General features: G+C 36.0%; 2 protein-coding genes across 2 annotated transcripts in view; one reads left to right on the plus strand and one right to left on the minus strand.

The window, feature by feature from the left end:
* Positions 1-940: 940 nt before the first annotated feature.
* Positions 941-4,858, plus strand: LOC108576443. The gene has a single exon (XM_017939448.1). It carries the CDS (start codon positions 941-943, stop codon positions 4,856-4,858), a length of 3,918 nt encoding a protein of 1,305 aa, XP_017794937.1.
* Positions 4,859-6,034: 1,176 nt separating this feature from the next.
* The window catches only part of LOC108576508 (intersectin-1), a 14,977-nt gene continuing 1,424 nt past the window's right edge, over positions 6,035-19,587 (minus strand). The window contains exons 5-37 of the mRNA XM_017939518.1: positions 19,440-19,535; positions 18,672-18,749; positions 18,110-18,280; positions 18,014-18,037; positions 17,530-17,691; positions 17,093-17,453; positions 16,793-17,006; positions 16,567-16,718; positions 16,373-16,499; positions 16,157-16,291; positions 15,777-16,091; positions 15,332-15,691; positions 15,098-15,255; positions 14,823-15,024; positions 14,479-14,763; positions 14,230-14,340; positions 13,955-14,050; positions 13,833-13,841; positions 13,511-13,648; positions 13,315-13,441; positions 13,061-13,225; positions 8,898-9,025; positions 8,720-8,826; positions 8,576-8,648; positions 8,297-8,503; positions 8,141-8,224; positions 7,898-8,053; positions 7,691-7,837; positions 7,384-7,624; positions 7,145-7,219; positions 6,864-6,938; positions 6,378-6,551; positions 6,035-6,285 (exon numbers count right to left, since the gene is read on the minus strand). Of these exons, the coding sequence (XP_017795007.1) occupies positions 6,080-6,285; positions 6,378-6,551; positions 6,864-6,938; positions 7,145-7,219; positions 7,384-7,624; positions 7,691-7,837; positions 7,898-8,053; positions 8,141-8,224; positions 8,297-8,503; positions 8,576-8,648; positions 8,720-8,826; positions 8,898-9,025; positions 13,061-13,225; positions 13,315-13,441; positions 13,511-13,648; positions 13,833-13,841; positions 13,955-14,050; positions 14,230-14,340; positions 14,479-14,763; positions 14,823-15,024; positions 15,098-15,255; positions 15,332-15,691; positions 15,777-16,091; positions 16,157-16,291; positions 16,373-16,499; positions 16,567-16,718; positions 16,793-17,006; positions 17,093-17,453; positions 17,530-17,691; positions 18,014-18,037; positions 18,110-18,280; positions 18,672-18,749; positions 19,440-19,535 (5,159 nt within the window). The 3' untranslated portion in view covers positions 6,035-6,079. The remainder of the gene's footprint in view (positions 6,286-6,377; positions 6,552-6,863; positions 6,939-7,144; positions 7,220-7,383; positions 7,625-7,690; positions 7,838-7,897; positions 8,054-8,140; positions 8,225-8,296; positions 8,504-8,575; positions 8,649-8,719; positions 8,827-8,897; positions 9,026-13,060; positions 13,226-13,314; positions 13,442-13,510; positions 13,649-13,832; positions 13,842-13,954; positions 14,051-14,229; positions 14,341-14,478; positions 14,764-14,822; positions 15,025-15,097; positions 15,256-15,331; positions 15,692-15,776; positions 16,092-16,156; positions 16,292-16,372; positions 16,500-16,566; positions 16,719-16,792; positions 17,007-17,092; positions 17,454-17,529; positions 17,692-18,013; positions 18,038-18,109; positions 18,281-18,671; positions 18,750-19,439; positions 19,536-19,587) is intronic.

A 19,587-nucleotide genomic window follows, 5' to 3' on the forward strand; every position in this document is an offset into this window, starting at 1 on the left:
ACAACACGAGAAGAAAAGTGGGAGAGAACGAGAAACCCGTTACGCGTTGGAACGCGATTCCGCTTGATGAAAGATGTACCAGGCTTGTCCCTGTTATTATTCCATTGTGCTGTTGATTCCCGCCACGGTCAGAGGATCCGTTAATTACCGCCAGAAGATGAACGTACCGCCGGCAATAAACGACTTTGATTTCGTTTTTGCACAAGATCGAATTACTGAATTTTTCACGTTAATTGACCTGCTTAAGGATTCACGGAAAGAGTATGAAAAAATAATTCTTCAAAGCAATGCTCGAAACTTCCAAACAGGGATAACGATGGTTCTTTTTTGGTTAGGTTTTCAAATTGAATATTTACTTGTAAGAAAAACAAAGAGGTTTTGAAGCAAATACTTCGAAGTTACAGATTATACGTTTATGCATGACTACTACCGATTAATTAGTTCACTTGCGTTGGATCGCGTTGCTCTCATACGGAAACAGTGATGCAGGCGTCCTGACGCGTTTACAGTAACTTCGGCGATGCGTATAACGCGACAAATCCGGTGGGCGTACCGCGCGAGTCGTACGTGTATCCCGCATGCACGCTCCACTACCGTGTTCAGATATATTAAATGTGGGACACAAGGGACGGAACTCTTTTTCCGGCCTTTTACTTCGCTATTCAGTACACTCTCAGCCCAGAAAAAAATATGCACGAGTCTTTTGACATTCCTACAAATGTACACAATAAAGATAAAATACCGAAGACATTTTTTTAAGCTGTTATTTTAAGTTCTTACAACTATCATACAAGACATACAAACTTTACAAATATGAAGGTCCGCTATAGTAGAATGCAATATTCATCGGTAGTAATTATAGTACAATATGAAGCTCTACTAGTTCTTAGTTATACATACAATTATCGAAGATAAATGAAACTATGAAACGTTTTCAGGCATGCCAAGAATAATGAGGTTCAGCCTATGGACGGTGATAGCCGCGCTGGCCTGCGTGGCAGGTGTCACTTCAGAGTACCTAATGGGCGGGCACATGGACAACAGTGCGCCAAAGTCCTTGTTGGAAGAGATCGAATCTTCTCCGAGTTTGGCAAGGACGGCGCAGCTGGATGACCTTGACCTGGATCTTGATGCAGAGGAGAGCACCGTTGCCCTCTCGACGTCCAACGACGAAGAAGCGCCGCGTTATCATCTTCCGTATCCTTTCGCCTTTAACGGTGGAAGGCCGTTCTCTCTGGAGAAAGATCCCATCACTGGGAAGATCGACTTCGAGAAGGCACCGCCTGTCAAGGCTCTAAATTTCAGCAGTCGTTATCAAGAACACGCGAACGAGAATGAACCGGCCAACAATAAGAACTCCCAAAAGGAAAATAATTCTCACTCGCCGAAGAAGAAGATGGAGAATAATAAGGAGACAGATGACGTTAGTCCCAATGAGATTAACCCTTATTCGCCTAATTTTCATGACTTCCTCAATCTTCCAGTTCATTATTCTTCTGACAAGTACGACAAGGACAAGTACCCGTTGATATCAAGTTCCTACGCGAATACAAAGGTTCAGAGTGGCTCAAATAGTTACAGCACTTACAATCACAAGCCCTACCATGGAGAAACTGTGATGTATTATCCTACCAGGAAGCCGTACGTACCTAAGGCAACTTCGCCTACGACTACAACGACTACGACGACACCTAGATCGAGGCCATTCACCACGACTACCACTACTACAACTCCTAGACCAACAACGACCTCAACTACGACAAAACCGACAACCACTACGACTACGACCACTCCTCCATCGCCAACTGCAGCTTCCACCTCCACGAGAGCACCTGTTGTAACTACCTGGAGGCCTCCAATGTCCACTACTAAACGATTCACTGATCACTTGGAGGATTACGATGATATACTTCCAATAGAGAAGCTCCAGGCTTCCATGTACAATAATAATCATCAAGGGCCAAATAACATAGTGCAGCATACACGAGATCCTCAAACGAAACCACCGGTGAAGCATGAGGAGTATATCGACAGCTATGAGGACTATGAAATCGGTGAAGGAGAGGATATGAAGGACTACGTTTCGATGAAGGAGCCGACCAATGAAGTTGTCAGAACTAGCACGTTACCTACCACGACACAAGCTGTTCTTAACATGACCACGACCACTGGGACTCCAGAAACTACCTCTATGATCACCACAACGACAAGTATGCCATCGTTATCTCCATCGACAGCGTATTCATCACCAGTGCCTCTAGAGAGCACTTTCCACAGCAATTTACTGCCATTCCAAGGTCTACCGCAGCGTCCAGTAACGTCTATGCCTTTGGACAATGATCCTAGAGTGCCATCAGGGTTTGAGAATGATAATAGAAGGCATGGTATCGCGGATAATGTTATCATCAATCAGGGATATCGACCAAATACGCTTATCAATCAAAGACCAACTGGATTAGGCGGAGGAATACTTGTAGAAAGTACCAGTAACATAGTGATTCCACCTGATCAGGATACAGTGTCTTTTGTACTTGGCAATCGACAGAACGTTGAAGGTGGCTACTATTCATTGGGCACAGCGATTGGAGAGAATCCTTATGGTGGTTCCACTGGTATCGATGTCTCTTTCCGGCCTCTCTACGGTGTTTCACCGGATAAAGCTAATTATGATCCACCAGCAGACCATCGAGGAAACATTGGTTTGCCCTCGGTGTCTGTGTTGGACAACAATCCTACTTATGCAGCTCAGACATGGATGCAGCCCAATCCTTCTAGCCCTCAGAAGCTACCCAATGAGATAGAACCTTCCAGAATTCAGAATTCGTTCGTCAAGGGTACTGTGCTGCTCGAACAAACAGAGGACAAGAAGGAGGATAAAGATATCAACTTCGTGGTGTTCCCAAAGGATGAACCTAAACAGCCAGTAGAGGAACACATCGTTATCGTGAACGAGGCTGATGGCACTGTACACGAAATCACAGCTTCCTCCACAACGTTGAAACCTATAAGGATGGAGCCTCCAGTTCTCAGTGAGGAACACCTCCCACAACTTTCGGAGAACCTAACTCCACCGGCTGAACGACCAAAGCCACCACCACAGTTCTATTATCACTATCACCATGGAGGAACGACTAGGCCAGACCATCCCAGACCTCCTCAAAGATTACCATTGCCACCTCGTGGAAAGCAACCACCGTCTCCTCTTCCCCCACCACCACCTCCTTCAGAGTCAATGGGAATAAGAAGACGTCCTTACTCTCCGGATTCTAATCTGCCAAATATTCTGCCACAATTTCGACCAAACGCCAAGACATCACACGGACATCGTGGATCAGAGGCCATTGGAACGATTCCAGCTGGTCAGTCTTATCCACCTAGAGTGAGGCAACCTGTTCAATCTCATCCTCCAACGAGAAGACCCATGCCACCACCTCCACCCTCTTATCTTCAGAGACTGAATCCTCCTCCTCCTCCAATTCACGCTCTCAAATTAGCCGGTGCAGCCTCTACGAAAACGGAGAGCATAGTTCCACCTAGAGAGGCGGAATCAACAGTGAAGAGGTTTCGTCTCCCAGCGGTACCAGTTACTTCAAGGGGCGAGGACGACGTCAAACTTGCGCATCGGTTGTCCAGTCAGAAACTGCGACTTGAGGAGGAGGAACGGTCGGAGCGTTACTCGGAGGAGCCACCCCAGGTGCCACCTAGACCTCCTCTGTTCCCCAAACGAAGAACAGCGGATTCTCCACACGTAGCAACTCTTCAGATGATTCAGCAGCATGGGGAGTTTGAGGAGGACATCACAGAGCCAAATCTGTCAGCTATGAATGCAAACACAAACGATGATTCAGACAGAATTGTGATTGAACAAGAAGCAGACAGAAGAAAGTTCGACAGTCATGAAACCATGGCTGAGCCACCAGTTTATGTAGTCTATCCTGTTAACACTGCCGTGAACATTCACCCTGATGACTCTAGAGAAAAAGATGAGAGCGTGGTAGTAGGTACAAGAGGTCCTCATAGACCTCTTCCACCAGAAACGCTTCTTCAAGATAACGAGGATGAAGAAATTGACGAAGAGCCAAGTCCTCCAATTCACAATATATTCAACGGACGACCAGTTGCCTCAGATTTCCCGTATCCTTTAGAACGTCCTGATCCTTCTATTCTTGTTAATGGAATGAGGGAAACGCCTTTACTGGTGCCCAGTGATCAGAAACAACAGGAAGAATCTATGAAAGAGAACACGGAAGAGAAAGATGACAAGGACTCCAGTGTAAACGTCATACCGTACTTACAAGACTTTGTGCCTTTCCCAGCGAGGAAGAACGATGTTATCTCGGCAACACTTCATCGTCTTCCAGCTCTGTCGTCGTCTACACCGATTGCCTACGTCTACACGCCAACTGCGCAAGCATCTCACCGTCTTGACGTGGATATCAGGGACGAAGAGAGCTCCAAGACTGACAAGAGTGACCAGAAGCCTGTTCTTCTACCATCTCAACAACCATCTAGCTCCTCCAGTTCTGCACCGTCTCCGCAGAACTTCATGGCGCCGTTTGTAGCAAGTGTCAGCGCAGAAGCACCTTCGAAGAACGGCTGGAGCGTCGTTGTGGTCGAACCTACGATTAGCAGGAAGTCAGACGACGATTCTTCTGAGATTACATCGGATGCAGAGGAATCTCAGACAGAGAAAGCTGAATTCGACGCTGAGAATTTCAAGCCGCAGCTGTTTGGTGGCTTCAAGCCGATTTATGAGTTTCCAGCGCAGGATGAAGACAGGCCAGACGGTCGAGAATCCAGCGATTTAGACTTAGAGGTGGCCACGCACGACCAGGAGTCGGCTGATTCCACAGTTTGACGAAGGAACGCGTTTATCATGTAAAAAAGTATATCAATTGAATGAGCATAAGCTTGGTTTCGAGTATTTCGTTGATCATTGTCATGTTCCTCTTGGCATTGCCGTTTTTTTCTATTGTGGTACAAATCTATTTGAGCGATTCTTGTATTTGGAGTACTGGAACAATGCTGACTGGAACGTTGCCCCGAAGAGGGAACTAAATATCTCGAAACTGTGTGCACTGGTGATTGGGACAATTCGTTGTCTTTACGGGGGGTCAAACTATACAAGTCTGAATATTCATATGATCTTTGGTACTTTTGGATCATTGAATTTTAAAGAAATGGATTGGATGCAATGGGGTGCAAGCAGTATACTTGGACCAATTACTTAGAAGTTATTTAACAATAAACATATAGGCTCTCTATTTGATAGTGAAAGATTTATATGAAAGAAAGAAATTTGTTGAATGTACTTGCACCGCTTTGCATGTAATCCTCTTAAAGATATCCACAAGGAAACATCTGAAACATTTATTACATTAAGAAAATACTTATATTTATGTTAATTGATCTACTTTATTGATAAGATCTGTAGTAATTTATAAAATTCTATCGATAAATTAGAAACTATATTTTGTACATCTAGGTTCGTATGTATCGTATGTATTATACAGTTTCATACATGAGTCACCATGAAGAATGTATACTACATTATTTATTTTACACTAGACTCGTGAACGTATATGAAAACGCATTTTTCTCATCGATGATCGCAATTATACGCTAAGCATTTTACGCAATAAATTATTCTTTAAATTATTCATTGTACGCTCGCTTTTATTCATACTAATGCCCTCTTAAATGCTCCGAATTTTGTACAATATGGTTTCATACAAAAAACAAATGCGCTCTGGTTATATACTATCAATATTGTAATAACAATAGCAGTAATACTGTAGATTGACAAGAATATAAATAATTAATTTTCTAAGGAAGACGAACGATCATCGTGATTCGATTAATTTTGTACAAAATTTAAAAATAACAGAAGTACTGTCCTTCTTATAAACTAACACCAGAATTACACTGGATACCAGTCCCATATGATTAAAAGAACGCATTGAGTAGCACCTACTCATAAACTTCTCTTAAGTAGAATAAATACCTTATATTGAGAAACGTTTGTTTTGTGCCCCCATCGATAAGTTATAATTAATCACTTATAACCTATTTAATTATATTAAGGCAAGGATGATATGGAATTACGCGTAATGACATGTAAATTTTTGTTGGTAGCGTGATTGACAAAGAGTCGCAAATCCAATTTCAACACTACCATGCCTTTTTCAACCTCGTGCAATCGAATGGATTTCTGTATTGGTCCACATGAATCTCTACTATCTCTCATTATGTCGGCAACTCTTATTTCTGCTCGACCAAGGAATTCTATAATAATATTTAAGAAATTATATATCTACATTTTTTGCTATAAAATGTTCACAGTTATATTTTGACTAAAAATGCAAAATTAATTTTACCATCTGGGCTATAATAGCCCTTATCAAATACTGTGATACACAATGTATCCTCCAATAAATCTTTCACTTGGAATTGCATTGATGCATCCCACAAGGGACATCCACTTCCTGATACAACACCTGTCCCCTCTTCCTGTGAGCCCATACTCACTTTACAGAATGTATTGCACTTGCCTACAAAAATTTATTTTTATATTGTTGTTGTAATACATCAAATAGTTTGCAGTTTTTATATTGTTAATAATGGATAAGTTGCATGTGTAAGTTGCAATTGCAGAACATTTAAAGCGAATAATATTATTAAATTTATTATTAAATTACTAAATAAAGATGAAAGAACAGTGCACATTAAGAGTTAAATAGAAGTAGAAAATTAAATAATAGCTAAAAAATAGAGTGCATCGCGCACTTCTTTGTTATATTTATCTTTGTCTACCTACATTCTGAATCTTGAAGTAGAACTTACATGCAAACAAATAATTTTACCTTTCCTTGGGATAATTAAATCTTCAGCTTCCACAACTACTAATCGAAGTATACCTTGGGGTGGTCTCCTGCGAACTACAATCATGCCAGACTTTTGTTAGTAAAAATGCGTGAGTGCAGTTAGGCAGTGTAATTGTGATGATGATCCTTGATGGTTCACACAGCTTCCTTTCATTGCACGCTTTTTACAGGAAAAAAGTAAAAACTACCAAGCAACCGCAACCAAGCAAGTACATGCATAAAAAAAAAAGCTAGCATCTTAAGCACACACGTTTGCTTACCAGGTATTGTTTTTAAATTGAAACCTGCAAGCACTGTAACAAGAATTCTGCCGCACGCTCCGAACTGCGCCTGCTCTGTTTACTCACACATATTACATGTTATTATGTGTAAAAATTCATGATTAATATTTTCTCTGTACTACACCATATTTATGGTATTTATATTAGGACAAATAAGACATGGCGATTTGTAATTTAACAATGAAAAGAAGAATGGAGAAAAGAAAAGTATGACTCACTTGATCGCTGCCTTTGCAAACGTGTTTTCTCATTTTCCAAAAATATTTTTCTTGCTTCTGTAATTCTTCTAACCCACAGTGAACATTCACTTGGAGATGGTGCTAGTAATATTATTGGTTTCTTTTGATCCTTTAACCTGAGTATTTTAGTCAAGTTCTCTGTGCCCTCTCCAAAACCTAAACCAACATTTCCATTCGTATCTGAATCTCCCAGGAAAGATAATTCCTTTAAAAATATTGGCTGCAAGGAAAAAAAATTGTGCTTGGCATCAGAGCTTTATGCATATATTAATTTTCTATCAAATACCTTTCTATACATCTTAAATTTTTGGTGTTCATTTCTCTCAAATGAAAATTGTTGTCCACTGGAAAAAGACTTTTTAGCAAGAACTGGTTGAGCAAACAGTAAAAAATCGTTTGTGAGAAATCCAACAAGTTCCTTTCCACTTTTCGCCTAAGGCAGACACGAAGGTTATTATTTTACGGAAAAAATGTAATCTTAGATTTCACTTACCTTATGAAGTATACCGAAATGAAGAAGCTTTCGTGGACCTAAAGAATTTGTTAAAGAATTAAAGATAAGTTGTTCCTCAAGACCATCACAAGCAACATGTGTTTGTAGCCATTCTAATCTATCGCTATTTTCTTTCTCTCTAACTCCTTCATTTACCTGTGGAGAATGTAAATAAAATTTGTATGAGTCATTTAAAACTTCCTTTTTAAATTGCGTGATTTGCATTTACAAAGTATCATCTACCTGAGTACAAAATTCTTCTGCTTTAGCCAATGCTTCTTGAAGGTATTGTCTATCAGGATGGTCAAGTGGAGTATGCTCTAAAATCTAAAATGATTACAACAAGTAAATATAACAAGAAACGTGGAACAAAATTAAGGCTGTGAAAATGATAGATACTTTGCCAATAATAAGAGGATACTTTGTTATCCTTTGCATTGGTTTTATCAAGAAAGAACTCAAAGGCATTCCTTTTGTACGTGGATCTTGTTGGCAAGTATGTGCAACTTTGACAAATTCTGGTTCAGTTTCAGTCAATCTCTGAAGATAGACAGCAGCAGATATTTGACAACTGCAGAATCTGATATAAGCTGACATTCGGGGTATCTAAAATATATAAACACGAATACAGAACTCCAATTGCATGAAAGTAATTGCAGACAAAAAAAAGATATTTACATTTTCACACAAAATATCTCCAATCATTCTTACAATCCCTCCTTTGCTGTTATCTCGTCGTATCCGTAATGTTCTGAAAAGTATTCATTAACTAAATGATTATGGTCATTATCTTTTTGAATAAAATATTTCTAAATATACTACCTCAAAAAATTATCATTGCATGCAATAATATCCCTCCAATTAACAAATATTTTATCCACTTCATCCACAGTTAAAACTAAACTTTCAATGAGAGGCTTCTCAAATACCTGTAAAAATAGTTTTAAAATTAAAATTCAAGTATAAATCAGAAGAAAATGTTTAGAAAATTTGAAGATACCTCGTGAACGAGTCTCATATCTTCTATATACGCTTGTTCCGTCGTGATAAGCTCTTTAATGTATTCTTGCCGCTTTCTTTCCATGGAATCCAACCCAGCCATTAGTAAGTCAGTAGTCATCTCATCAGCTACACATAAAACGTTTGCAAGAAGTTCCTTTTATCTCTTTCTACTTTAACTAATTTTAGATTACTTGCTCCAAATAAAGAACTATGCAATTTTTAAATTATCACATCAAAGTATGACATAAAACATAAAAGGACATAAATTAAAATATTCTCTAAGATATTTAAATTGGTTATTGGGTTACACTCAGTGATATAGAATTGTTGTACACAACAATGCTTTACAACAGACAGATACTTTATTTCAATCAGCAGGTTTGCGAACACGTCTGTATATTATGTATGGATATGTGTACATATGTATAAGAACGGCGTGTATATGCATGTGAGAAATTTAGAGTATATTCACATGAAGTGTGAACAGAAAACTGTAATAAATACACAGTGATTTGAACTTGTCCACACCCATACAGTGTCCTTCGCGTCAAAGTACACCACACACATTTGAGATTCATTATGAGATTCGACATTACAACAAACAAACAATATGGATATTTTTGCAAATAGTAACAATCTTAAGGATATAGTACTACACAAGTATTCCATCTAAGAATAACCAGTTGCATAACTTGCTTTACACATTGTCAACATCTTTAGATAAAGATTACAAGATTATTGGCGCATCTAGAATACTTAATGTTAAGCACACAATATTTAGTTTGTCAACCAGACATATTTATACACCTTTTCTTGCAAAGAGTTATATAGAACGTGTAAAAGGATTAACCAAGTGTATAAATATGCTGGCCTACTGTGCGCTTGATTCTTGCGATTTTTCGAAACTAGTTATTCCATCAAGTTCCTGAATGTTTCAATGGAATGAACGCTAAATATAACGCGATACACAATGATTTGCTCGAATAAATATCTCGCATTATTTTGCAAAATTTGTATAAAATTTTAGACGCTAAAAAATATGAATTATTGGAATATTTTATAATTTAAATCGTAAAAAAAGTTTAATAAAAAATAGTAAATCATTTCAAGGACAATTGTTTAAAACAATAACAGAATATTTAAGTATCTCAATGACGAGAATAACATATTTGTATAGTAACACTTAAGCATCCTATCCTTAAATAGTACAAGCTATTATACTCAGGGGTAAATTGATGGAAAAACTGGTTTACGACGATATAACATTACTTAACAAATCGTTCCCACCAGTGGTAATAATATTTATCTATAACTTTATGATTGTTATTACTGATATTTTTTATGATGATTTAGGCTCTATAATAAAAGGCTGCGAAGAAGGAGCACATCATCTTCCATCATGCGTTACCGGACAGATTAAAGGAAAACAAACAATAACTATATATATATGTAATATTTTTATTCTCTTTGTAAATATTATGTAATAATATTACTATCTCTTTTCGATTTTCTACAGATATCTATAAAATTTGGAATTTAAACAAAAATATATAGACTGTATAATTGTTTAAAAATTTCGAGACTAAACAAGTATCTTCTATACATTGTAACAAACTCTTCACCTGTTTGTATGGTAAAGAAAAAACATAAACGTCAACATTATGATTTAACAACTCCTTCTCCCTTTACATTGAAGGCAAGCAGAAAAATAATATTCAGTTACCCACACTTTTTTTTTGCTCTAGGCCTTGGCGCAGTATAACTGTACAAACCATCTGTATTGCACACCAAATGATACACTAATGCTAACAGAAAAAAAAGAGGTAGTATTTGAACTTCTTCAAAAACTTTTCGTAAGGGCACCGATTATGAAAATTTAAGATTACTATTAGCGCTTGTACAATCTAATATTTATCGATCCGCTAACACTTTAAGCCCGACGTTTGTTATTTAATAATGCTCCTATATTTTTATTTACACATAAAGCTGCTCAAATGTTGTTAAATACATAGAATAGTATGAATGTTTTACAGATAAATAGTTCGATGTTTATTGTCCTTGCTCCTAGCAGAATGTGCTGCTCTGTAATCTACCATAACTATAACTTTGAGTATAACCGTTGCTTTTTTTGTGGTTTTTTAAAACCTTTTTACGGGCTGAAAGTGCTAGTATAAACGAAATATACATCTAATATTTTCTAAAGATAGAACTTTTTAAATAAATACATGTTAATTTTACATTTCATTCGAGATATCAAGTATTGACGGATATTACTCCAAATATTAAGGAAATCATATTCATCACCTTTTAAGCTCTGTCTTGAATTAAAGTAGGGAGTTGAGGTAGAATTTGGTGCACATGTCAGGTGGTTGTAATGACACGGTATAATTCGTTATTAAATATTTAGCGCTTCCGTGTACGCATACGTTTATAAATACTGCGCAATAATATTCGCGTTCAAACCATACATAGAGGTTCAATAGTTTGAAGAATAATGGTCAATAATACACATGGTAACAATTTGAATGACAATGAAAATAACGGACCGAGTAAGAACCTCGAACCAGAAGAAAAAGACTTGCAATAATTCAGAGTAATATAGAAACGAAGAACCAGCCCTGAGTCTTTCTTTCTCTCATTTTTTTTTTTGTGTTTTCATTTCTATGCTCACTGTCTCCACCGATGAGACTTGTTGGTTGCAACACGTTGCGTTCAATGTAGAGACTGCTATCATTCTTATTGCACTTGAGAGGTTTTTGTTTTAGCCTGCAATGCTGCGGTGCTGCTCTGCTATCCTTTATGCTGCATGTTAAGCAGAGGCGAAAGATAACAATTAGTAAAAAGAATTCATTGTTTCCAGGTATTTTGTAGGCAAATGATAGATGTTTAAACTCCATGAAGTAGCTATTTCGCTTTACAATATTATTCTTAACATTATTGTAAATCTAGTTGAACATTTTACAAAACTGTACCTTAAAATAGTGAAGCAAATTATTAAAGTAACTATGGTATATTTTTAACTTTAAGTTTGTACCTGCTAATGATAATGATTTGCTTTTCTAATTTATGGTACAAAATATTTCACAAAAGTACTCAAGACTTTTATTATTACTAATGATATAACGTTACGAAGCTATACGTATTTTTAAAGTTTTAAAGTAAATAATAATTAATATTTTTTTTAATTAATTGTACATATACAAAATTTTTCAAATGTATTACTGAAACGAAGCAGCTACCTCAAACGGACAGACGGACGGACAGGCAGGCATGCAGGCAGACAGGCAGGCTGTATGATAGAGAAAGTACACTTCTCTGATAATTGATTCCGCAAACTACCCGTTATAAATAGACCAGAAATGAAATTACGATTATTATAAAGTACAGATGTACCGCTTTCCAAGCCAAAGTGCTGATTCTAATGCAGCCATATCAGAGCAGAAAGCACACATAACACCCGTTGTGAATAATAATAATCAATGAGACACCGTGTTTTCATGTAATTGTCACCAATTCAGATACCATTCTTATAAACCATACATAATGGGCATCGCTAATTAATGTATACACATCTAACTTAATAGGAATTGATAACTTATGTAAAAATATTTAACAAGTATTCTACTTATGCCTGTAACCTATAGCTAATATCAAATAAGTTCTATAAGTAAGTGTTCTATAAGTAATATTTATTGAATATAGATATCATATATCTAACTAATTCATTTATAACGATGTATCTAAAATCATGTATTTAATAACATATATTTATACAATAACATATACATTAAGTACATTCAATTAGACGTAGTACTCAAGTATTTATTATTTTATCTGGTCCTACTAAACGACCGTCGTATTAAATTACAGATTGCGTTATCAAAAATTTTTTAATAATCAATACTGTCAGAATATATCGATTCATGTCTTACAATCACATATAAAAATAAAACCTGACGGTCGTCCGTCTATCCGTGTATTATATACTGACTATACGATCATATTTATTTTATACTATTTCAAGTAGATTTTATGATACTAGTGTATTGTACAATTGCTTTATTACTTTTCCTTAATGAACAAGTATAACAGACGTAAATAAATTATATTTCAAATTTTGCAAATGAAATGTACAACTACATGATAAAAAAGAATACTTACACATAGGAGATACATAATTACTGGGGAAAACGCCAGACATTCCGTTTAATTCGCCTTTCCACCATGCGGATTCCTCTTTCGCAAGTACAGTTATAACATCACCTTTCTCAAAACTTAATTCATCCTCATTTTGTGCCTGATATGGATATAGTGCCATAACGCGCTCTATATTGGTAAAATAAATTGTTATATCGTATATGTTCTTCATACATATGGATATGAAACAATGTCAAAGTTAAAAATTACCAACTTACCAACATTTGGATCTGTAGGTGAGTCTTGATATCCGTGTGAAACCGGCGTACTTCGATTGCTACTGCTGGTGAAGGGCTTAACATAAGAGGCTGGGAACCACCCAATTTGTCTCTTTTTACCACGTGCCTGAGGAAAACAGAAATAGAAGTATGATCAAAAATTTATTTATGTACAATGAATAATAGATCTCCATACCTGTAATTCTCCTTCCCACCATCCAGAATCCGTCTTTTTGCGTATCATTATAAACTGTCCTTTTTGTAAATCTAACTGTTCAGAACTAGTAGCTTGATAAGGTGCAACAACTTGTACAATTTCAGGTTTCCTTCCTCTCTGTGTTAAAAATAAAAAACATATTATGAAAATGTATTGGAATTTGTATTATTCTATTCTCGTATAACATTATAAACATTGCAAATTTATATATTATTTACCAAGCGGTAAGACACAGGCATTAATTAAGGATAAATTATGAAATACTGTAATTGGCAGATACATTTTGTAAAAGGTAAAGTACCTTATGATACTGCAATAACGGGACGCCAGCAATAAACATAATAGAAAGCAATTAAATTTTATTAGATACTCAATGGTGTATACGCCGAGATTACACATACGTTGTAAGCACATTTTAATTACCTGCTGCGCAGCCATTGCTGTAAAATCTGGCAACTCTGCTCTATCTTCTGCAGCTGCTCTCTCATCTTCGAGCTGCTCAGCAGTTTTCTCCGCTGGCTAAACATGGGATATACGCGCGACTAGCATTTTACTTTGCACACTAATTATCAATATTATGCTGACAGAGTTAAAGCTACTAAGCATTTTGGAATATATAATGGCTATTTACAATGCAGGATAAGTATATTTTTAAGATAATTACTAATGGAAAGCATTAGAATCAAAATATTACAAACCATTACTGTCTGAGCAACTGAAACGGGTGTTTCGTGATTACTCGTGGTTGTATCCGTAGTTGTCGTTGTGGTTGCAGTTGTTTCAGATACGTTAGTAGTTACAGAGACACCCTAATTCACATTACATATAACACAATTTTAAAACATCACTTCATATTTTTTAAAAATCTTAAAACTCATAATAAAAACTGAAATTAATCACCCAAACTTCACTCAATGAAAAATTTCAGGTTAAAACAGTCTTTGTACCTGATCTGGAGGATCGCATTTTTCTACATAATTTGCAGGAAAAATTCCAGTCCTGTCCTCTATATTCCCTGTCCACCAGTCACCCTCCTTTTTAGTGACTAATATAACTTCTCCTTGGTTGAAAGTTAGGTCTCCAGTTTCGGCAGAGGTATACGGATATAAGGCTATATAATACTCATTGAGACCATCAACCACTGCAGCCTGAGTAGCGGCGATTTCTTTGACGTATGACTTAGGGAACCAACCATTGACATCAGCGCTAGAAGTACCATACCACCAATCACCCTAAAATATTAAAAAAGTTACCTTAATATATTTTTATCATAGACATTTTTTATACTAACCTGTTGTTCAATAACTTTAATAATATCTCCCTTTTCAAAAGAAAGATGCTGTTCCGTCGTAGGATGATACTGATATACAGCTGTTGCTTGTATATCACAGGCTACACCTAATCCAAGAGTAGGTATGATAGGTTCAACAACAGGAGGTTCACCACCCAGTGATCCTGCATCAGATACATTCTCAGGAACTTCAGCAATTCCCCTATAATAAAAAGATAGTAATAAATTACAAATGTCCTCAACAATTAATTATAATGTAAGTTTAATCAACTAACTCTAACGTTCTCTTCTCAACGCTATCTTGTTGTATGAAAGCGTTATCATTTGTGGTTGCGACGTCTACTGGTTCTACGTAAGATTCAGGGAACCAACCGGTATGACCACGAATTTCACCAGCCATCCATCCTGGCTCTGCGTTCTGAACGGGTGGTACCTGTTAAAAGTACAATTTAATCTTTCTTTTCTTTCTTATACCAACTTAATATGTTGATACGCATTTATAATAATACCAAGATAATGTCGCCAGGTTGAAATGATATTTCATCTTGATTTCTAGCTACAAATTCATACAGAGCTCTATACTTCATAACTCCAGGGGTTGCTTCTTCCTCTGTGGCAGTTGTGGTGGTATCATTAACAGGCCAAGCAGTATCATTGACTGCAGTTGAAGTGTCATTCCAAGCATTGTCACCCCATGTAGAGGTTGTGTAATCTGCACCGCCGCTTGCTTTGAGTTCCAAGACTTTTAACTTTTTATCTTCGAAGCTAACATAAAGATTTTTGCAATCGATCACTAAATTTTTCATCTGTGTTTTAATATCTTCAAGTTGGCCATTATTATTTTCTATGTCAGCCATTTTAGCCTCGATCTATTTATTAATATCGATATCGTATTAAAAAATTATTGCACTTTAAATATATAAAACGTTACTTTGTATTTTTATATAGATATACCTGTTGTTCCAAATCAATGATTTTATCCTTCATTTGTTTAAGGGTTATTTGTTTATTGTCGAACGCCATTTGAACAGCTTCTTGACCTGCTGATTCCGCAGCCATGTTTCGCTTATTCTTCGCCTCAATGCGAGCCTTCTCTTGACTCAAAGTTAGTAACCTCTGGTTTTGTTCGCGAAGTTTATTTTTTAAGGCAGCCATTTCTTGTAATTGTGCATCGCGCGTTGATCGCATGCCATCGATCGTTGTTTTTACTCCGGATACACCCACCCGAGTGTCGCAAATTTTTTGTGACAATTCTTTTACTTTTTCGTTCTGAATAACAACAAACGAATATTATAAAAATTAATTACTTCAATAATAAGTTTTTCAATACTTACAAGTGTTCCAAGTTCAATAGTTAATGTTTGATTTTTTGCTTTCAATTTAAGTAATACATCTTGTTCCTTTTGTCTTTGAGTTTGAAGTTCCTGTGATTTTTGCCTTTCCCATTCTAACTGCCGTTGCCTTTCCATCTCTCTGTAAAATAAAGTGAATTCATATTATTAAAAGATTTGAAGACTTTCATAATTTTTAATTCTCATAAAAAATTTCACTTGCTTTCGTGCAGCTTCTCTTTGTTCCTGAGCTCGTTTTCGTTGTTCTTCCTTCTCGAACTCAATTTCCTTCTGCCTTTGCATTTGTTTCTCAATTTCTGCTTGCCTTCGTCTTTCTTGCTCTAATCTGTACAATATTTATTTATTTTTTTCATTAATGTAAAACGCGCTAATACAAAACAAGATTCACTTACCTAATTTTCTCTTGTTTCTCAGCCTCTTCTCTTTCTTTCCGTTCGCGTTCTTCTTGTTCTTTCCGTTGAATTTCTAACAAAGCCTTACGTCTACGCTCTAATTCCGCTTGACCTTTTTCAAAGTTTTCTTTACGCTTGTCTTCAAAGGATGTCTTTGAAAAAAATAATGATAGCACGTAACATATGTCTTTCTAATACCTAAAATATACATAAAAGTTAAATTTACCTGTGGCATACCGGCCGATGGATCTATATTTTCCGTTCCAGTCTGTGAAAGTGTTAAACTACTTTGTCGCTGACGTCTAAACGCAGGTGGAATAAGTTCTATAGGAAGCGCAATGGGTATCTTTTCACCAGTCTTAGCTACATCACATAAATGCATTGCTAATACAAATTCGTCACAGCTCAAGCGACCATCCGAGTCCATATCTGCTAACGCCCTAACAGTACAATAATATTCTATAGAAATGTTAAGAATTATCCTTCCACGGATGACTATTTGATGTATGTTTCTATGTTATTATACCATATCTGTGCCAACACTTGTTGAGGTAACTGTGATTGCACCATAATGTTCCTGGCCTGAGGACCAGATAAATATCCAGTTCGTGTCCTGTCCCATGTATTGAACAATTGAGTATATTTTAATTTTGTTTGATGAGGTACAGCCCATTCCACAGCTTGTGGGGAACCTACAGAATGCTGGCTGTGTTGTGAATCAATTGAGCCCACCCTATCTATACTTGGTGGACGTGCAGTTGTGCTTAATGGTGTGCTTGTGGATACTGGTGTTTGAGCAATTACACCATTTACTAATGTACCACTTGCTGCGGTTGCTGACACTAGAGGTAAACCTACAACTGGAGGAGCTGACACCACCCCTGTTCCTAAAAAAACATATAAGTACATTATAGGATAATAAAACAGCACACTTTAATGTTGCAATGCTTAAATTATACATACCAGTAGACATTGGTGCAATGGATGGTATCATAGCAGAACCTGTAATTGGAGCACCCATTCCAGTACACAATGGTTGCATTGGCATTGTTTGTCCCATACCAAAAGCTGCAATTGGTGTTGGATTTGTATTTAAGGGCGCAATTGGTGCTACTGCAGGCATGCCTGTTTGAAAAAAACATTTTTTGTATTAAGATATGATTTTATTGAATGTATTAATTAATTACAGGTGATACTAGAAATTATTTGATAAATAACTCAGTTAATGTTGTTAAATTACTAATTACTATACAATTCATACATCTATTAGTAATACAAAATAGCACAATTTCATAAATATTATACATATTAGAAACTTATCTCAAGGTGTAGGAAAATAAAGATTTAAGAATACCATAAGAAAGTAACTAAGTTTCATTATTTATTAGTCAAATTAAGTAAAAATAACAAAACTATACTTCTACAAAATTCATTTCTTAAAGTATACCTGAAAACTCAAGATCAAGTAAATCTGTAAAGGAAGAATAAAACATCAATGACAACTCGATAAATTTTCTGATTCAAATGTATCTGTATATTTTACCCATAGCTGATGTAGTCATTGGCTGTACAGGTTGAACTGGAGGAACAACAGCCGTGGCAGAAGCAGCTGGAACTTTTACTGGTGAAATTCCAGCTGCAACAGGACTATTAGGAAACGATGGTGGTGCTGGTTTTGGTGCTGGACCAGTGGTAACAGGTGAAAAATTTGCCCCTGAAAACACATGACTCAACTTACTCATAAATATCATTAAAAAAAATATTTTAATAGGAATAGATAAAATAAGTAAAAAATATAATCAATAGCAAAGCCAAAGTAATTAAAAAAAGTAAAAGAAACAATATAAATTAAAGCTGTAACTACTACAAAGCTTAGCAATAAGTACAAAATTAGTTTACACATATGTATGTAATGTAGGGGATAATTTTTTATTAACATAAGGTGTAGTTGTAATGATGTATAATACAAAAAGGAATCATTTCCTTGCCTTACAATTCTAAAACCATGGGAAAATACTACCTAAATATACATGCATTTTTATCTATCATACTTTCAAAGAAATAGATATCTATTTCTCAAATCCTGTTTGCACTTTGAAACATACCAATGTTTGTGGGTGGTGCAGGTCTTTGAGGAGGCCCACCACTAATGGTAGTGGTAGTACTTGTAGAAGGCACGATTCCTTTTTTTGCAGCATAAATATTATACCATTGTATAAAACGTTGTATAAGTGTGTCAATATAAATACACATAAGAAAGAGTAGCAGAGTAAAACATGTATATGTGAAGTCAGTAAACCAAGCCATTGCAACATTGATTATACATATAGTGTTACATAGAATATATACTATAAGCCTTTATTATTAGATAAAAACATAGACATAGATATAAAGCAGAGAAGTGTGTCCTCTAATGATGAGTGTTTGTGTTATCTTTTGAATGGTATGTGATTGTGCAAGAACCAATACATACACCACTTTAAGAATATTATACTCATTATTATATATGCTGATGTTAAAGAATAGAGATTCTTTTATTATACTGCAGCTGCTATTATACTTTATTTTGGAAAATGTTAATTTTTTAAGAGTACCACTGATTTACAATACAGTTCCAAAGTAAATATATTACAATATAAATAATTATTTAGAATATAATGATATATTTTTCATGCAAAAATGGGTCTTTGCATCCATAATATCAATGCATGTATCACAGCACAGCATAATATTATACTGCTGATTATATCATTCAATAAAAAATATATGCTTGAAAAGAGAATTAAATTTTGATAAGCTTTAAAACAAAAATTGAATAGAAGTAAACCCAGACATAATCATTCATACATAAACATCCATTTCTTATAACATACCCACAGAGGGTGGTGCAGGTCGAGCAGGTGGCTTTGACGCTGTGTGAGTTGTGGCATGTGTAGTGGCAGCCACATTCTGTCTACTTTGTCGTGATGCTGTGTAGTATGATGCATAAGTAAAATAATGCTAAATAATGCTGCTTGTTAG

Source organism: Habropoda laboriosa, unplaced genomic scaffold (genome assembly GCF_001263275.1).
Source record: "Habropoda laboriosa isolate 0110345459 unplaced genomic scaffold, ASM126327v1 scaffold291, whole genome shotgun sequence".
In the NCBI taxonomy this organism is placed as follows: domain Eukaryota; kingdom Metazoa; phylum Arthropoda; class Insecta; order Hymenoptera; family Apidae; genus Habropoda; species Habropoda laboriosa.

What these genes read in the sequence shown, in the direction of transcription:
- LOC108576443 (XM_017939448.1), top strand. Translation starts at nt 941, where the DNA reads ATGCCAAGAATAATGAGGTTCAGCCTATGGACGGTGATAGCCGCGCTG.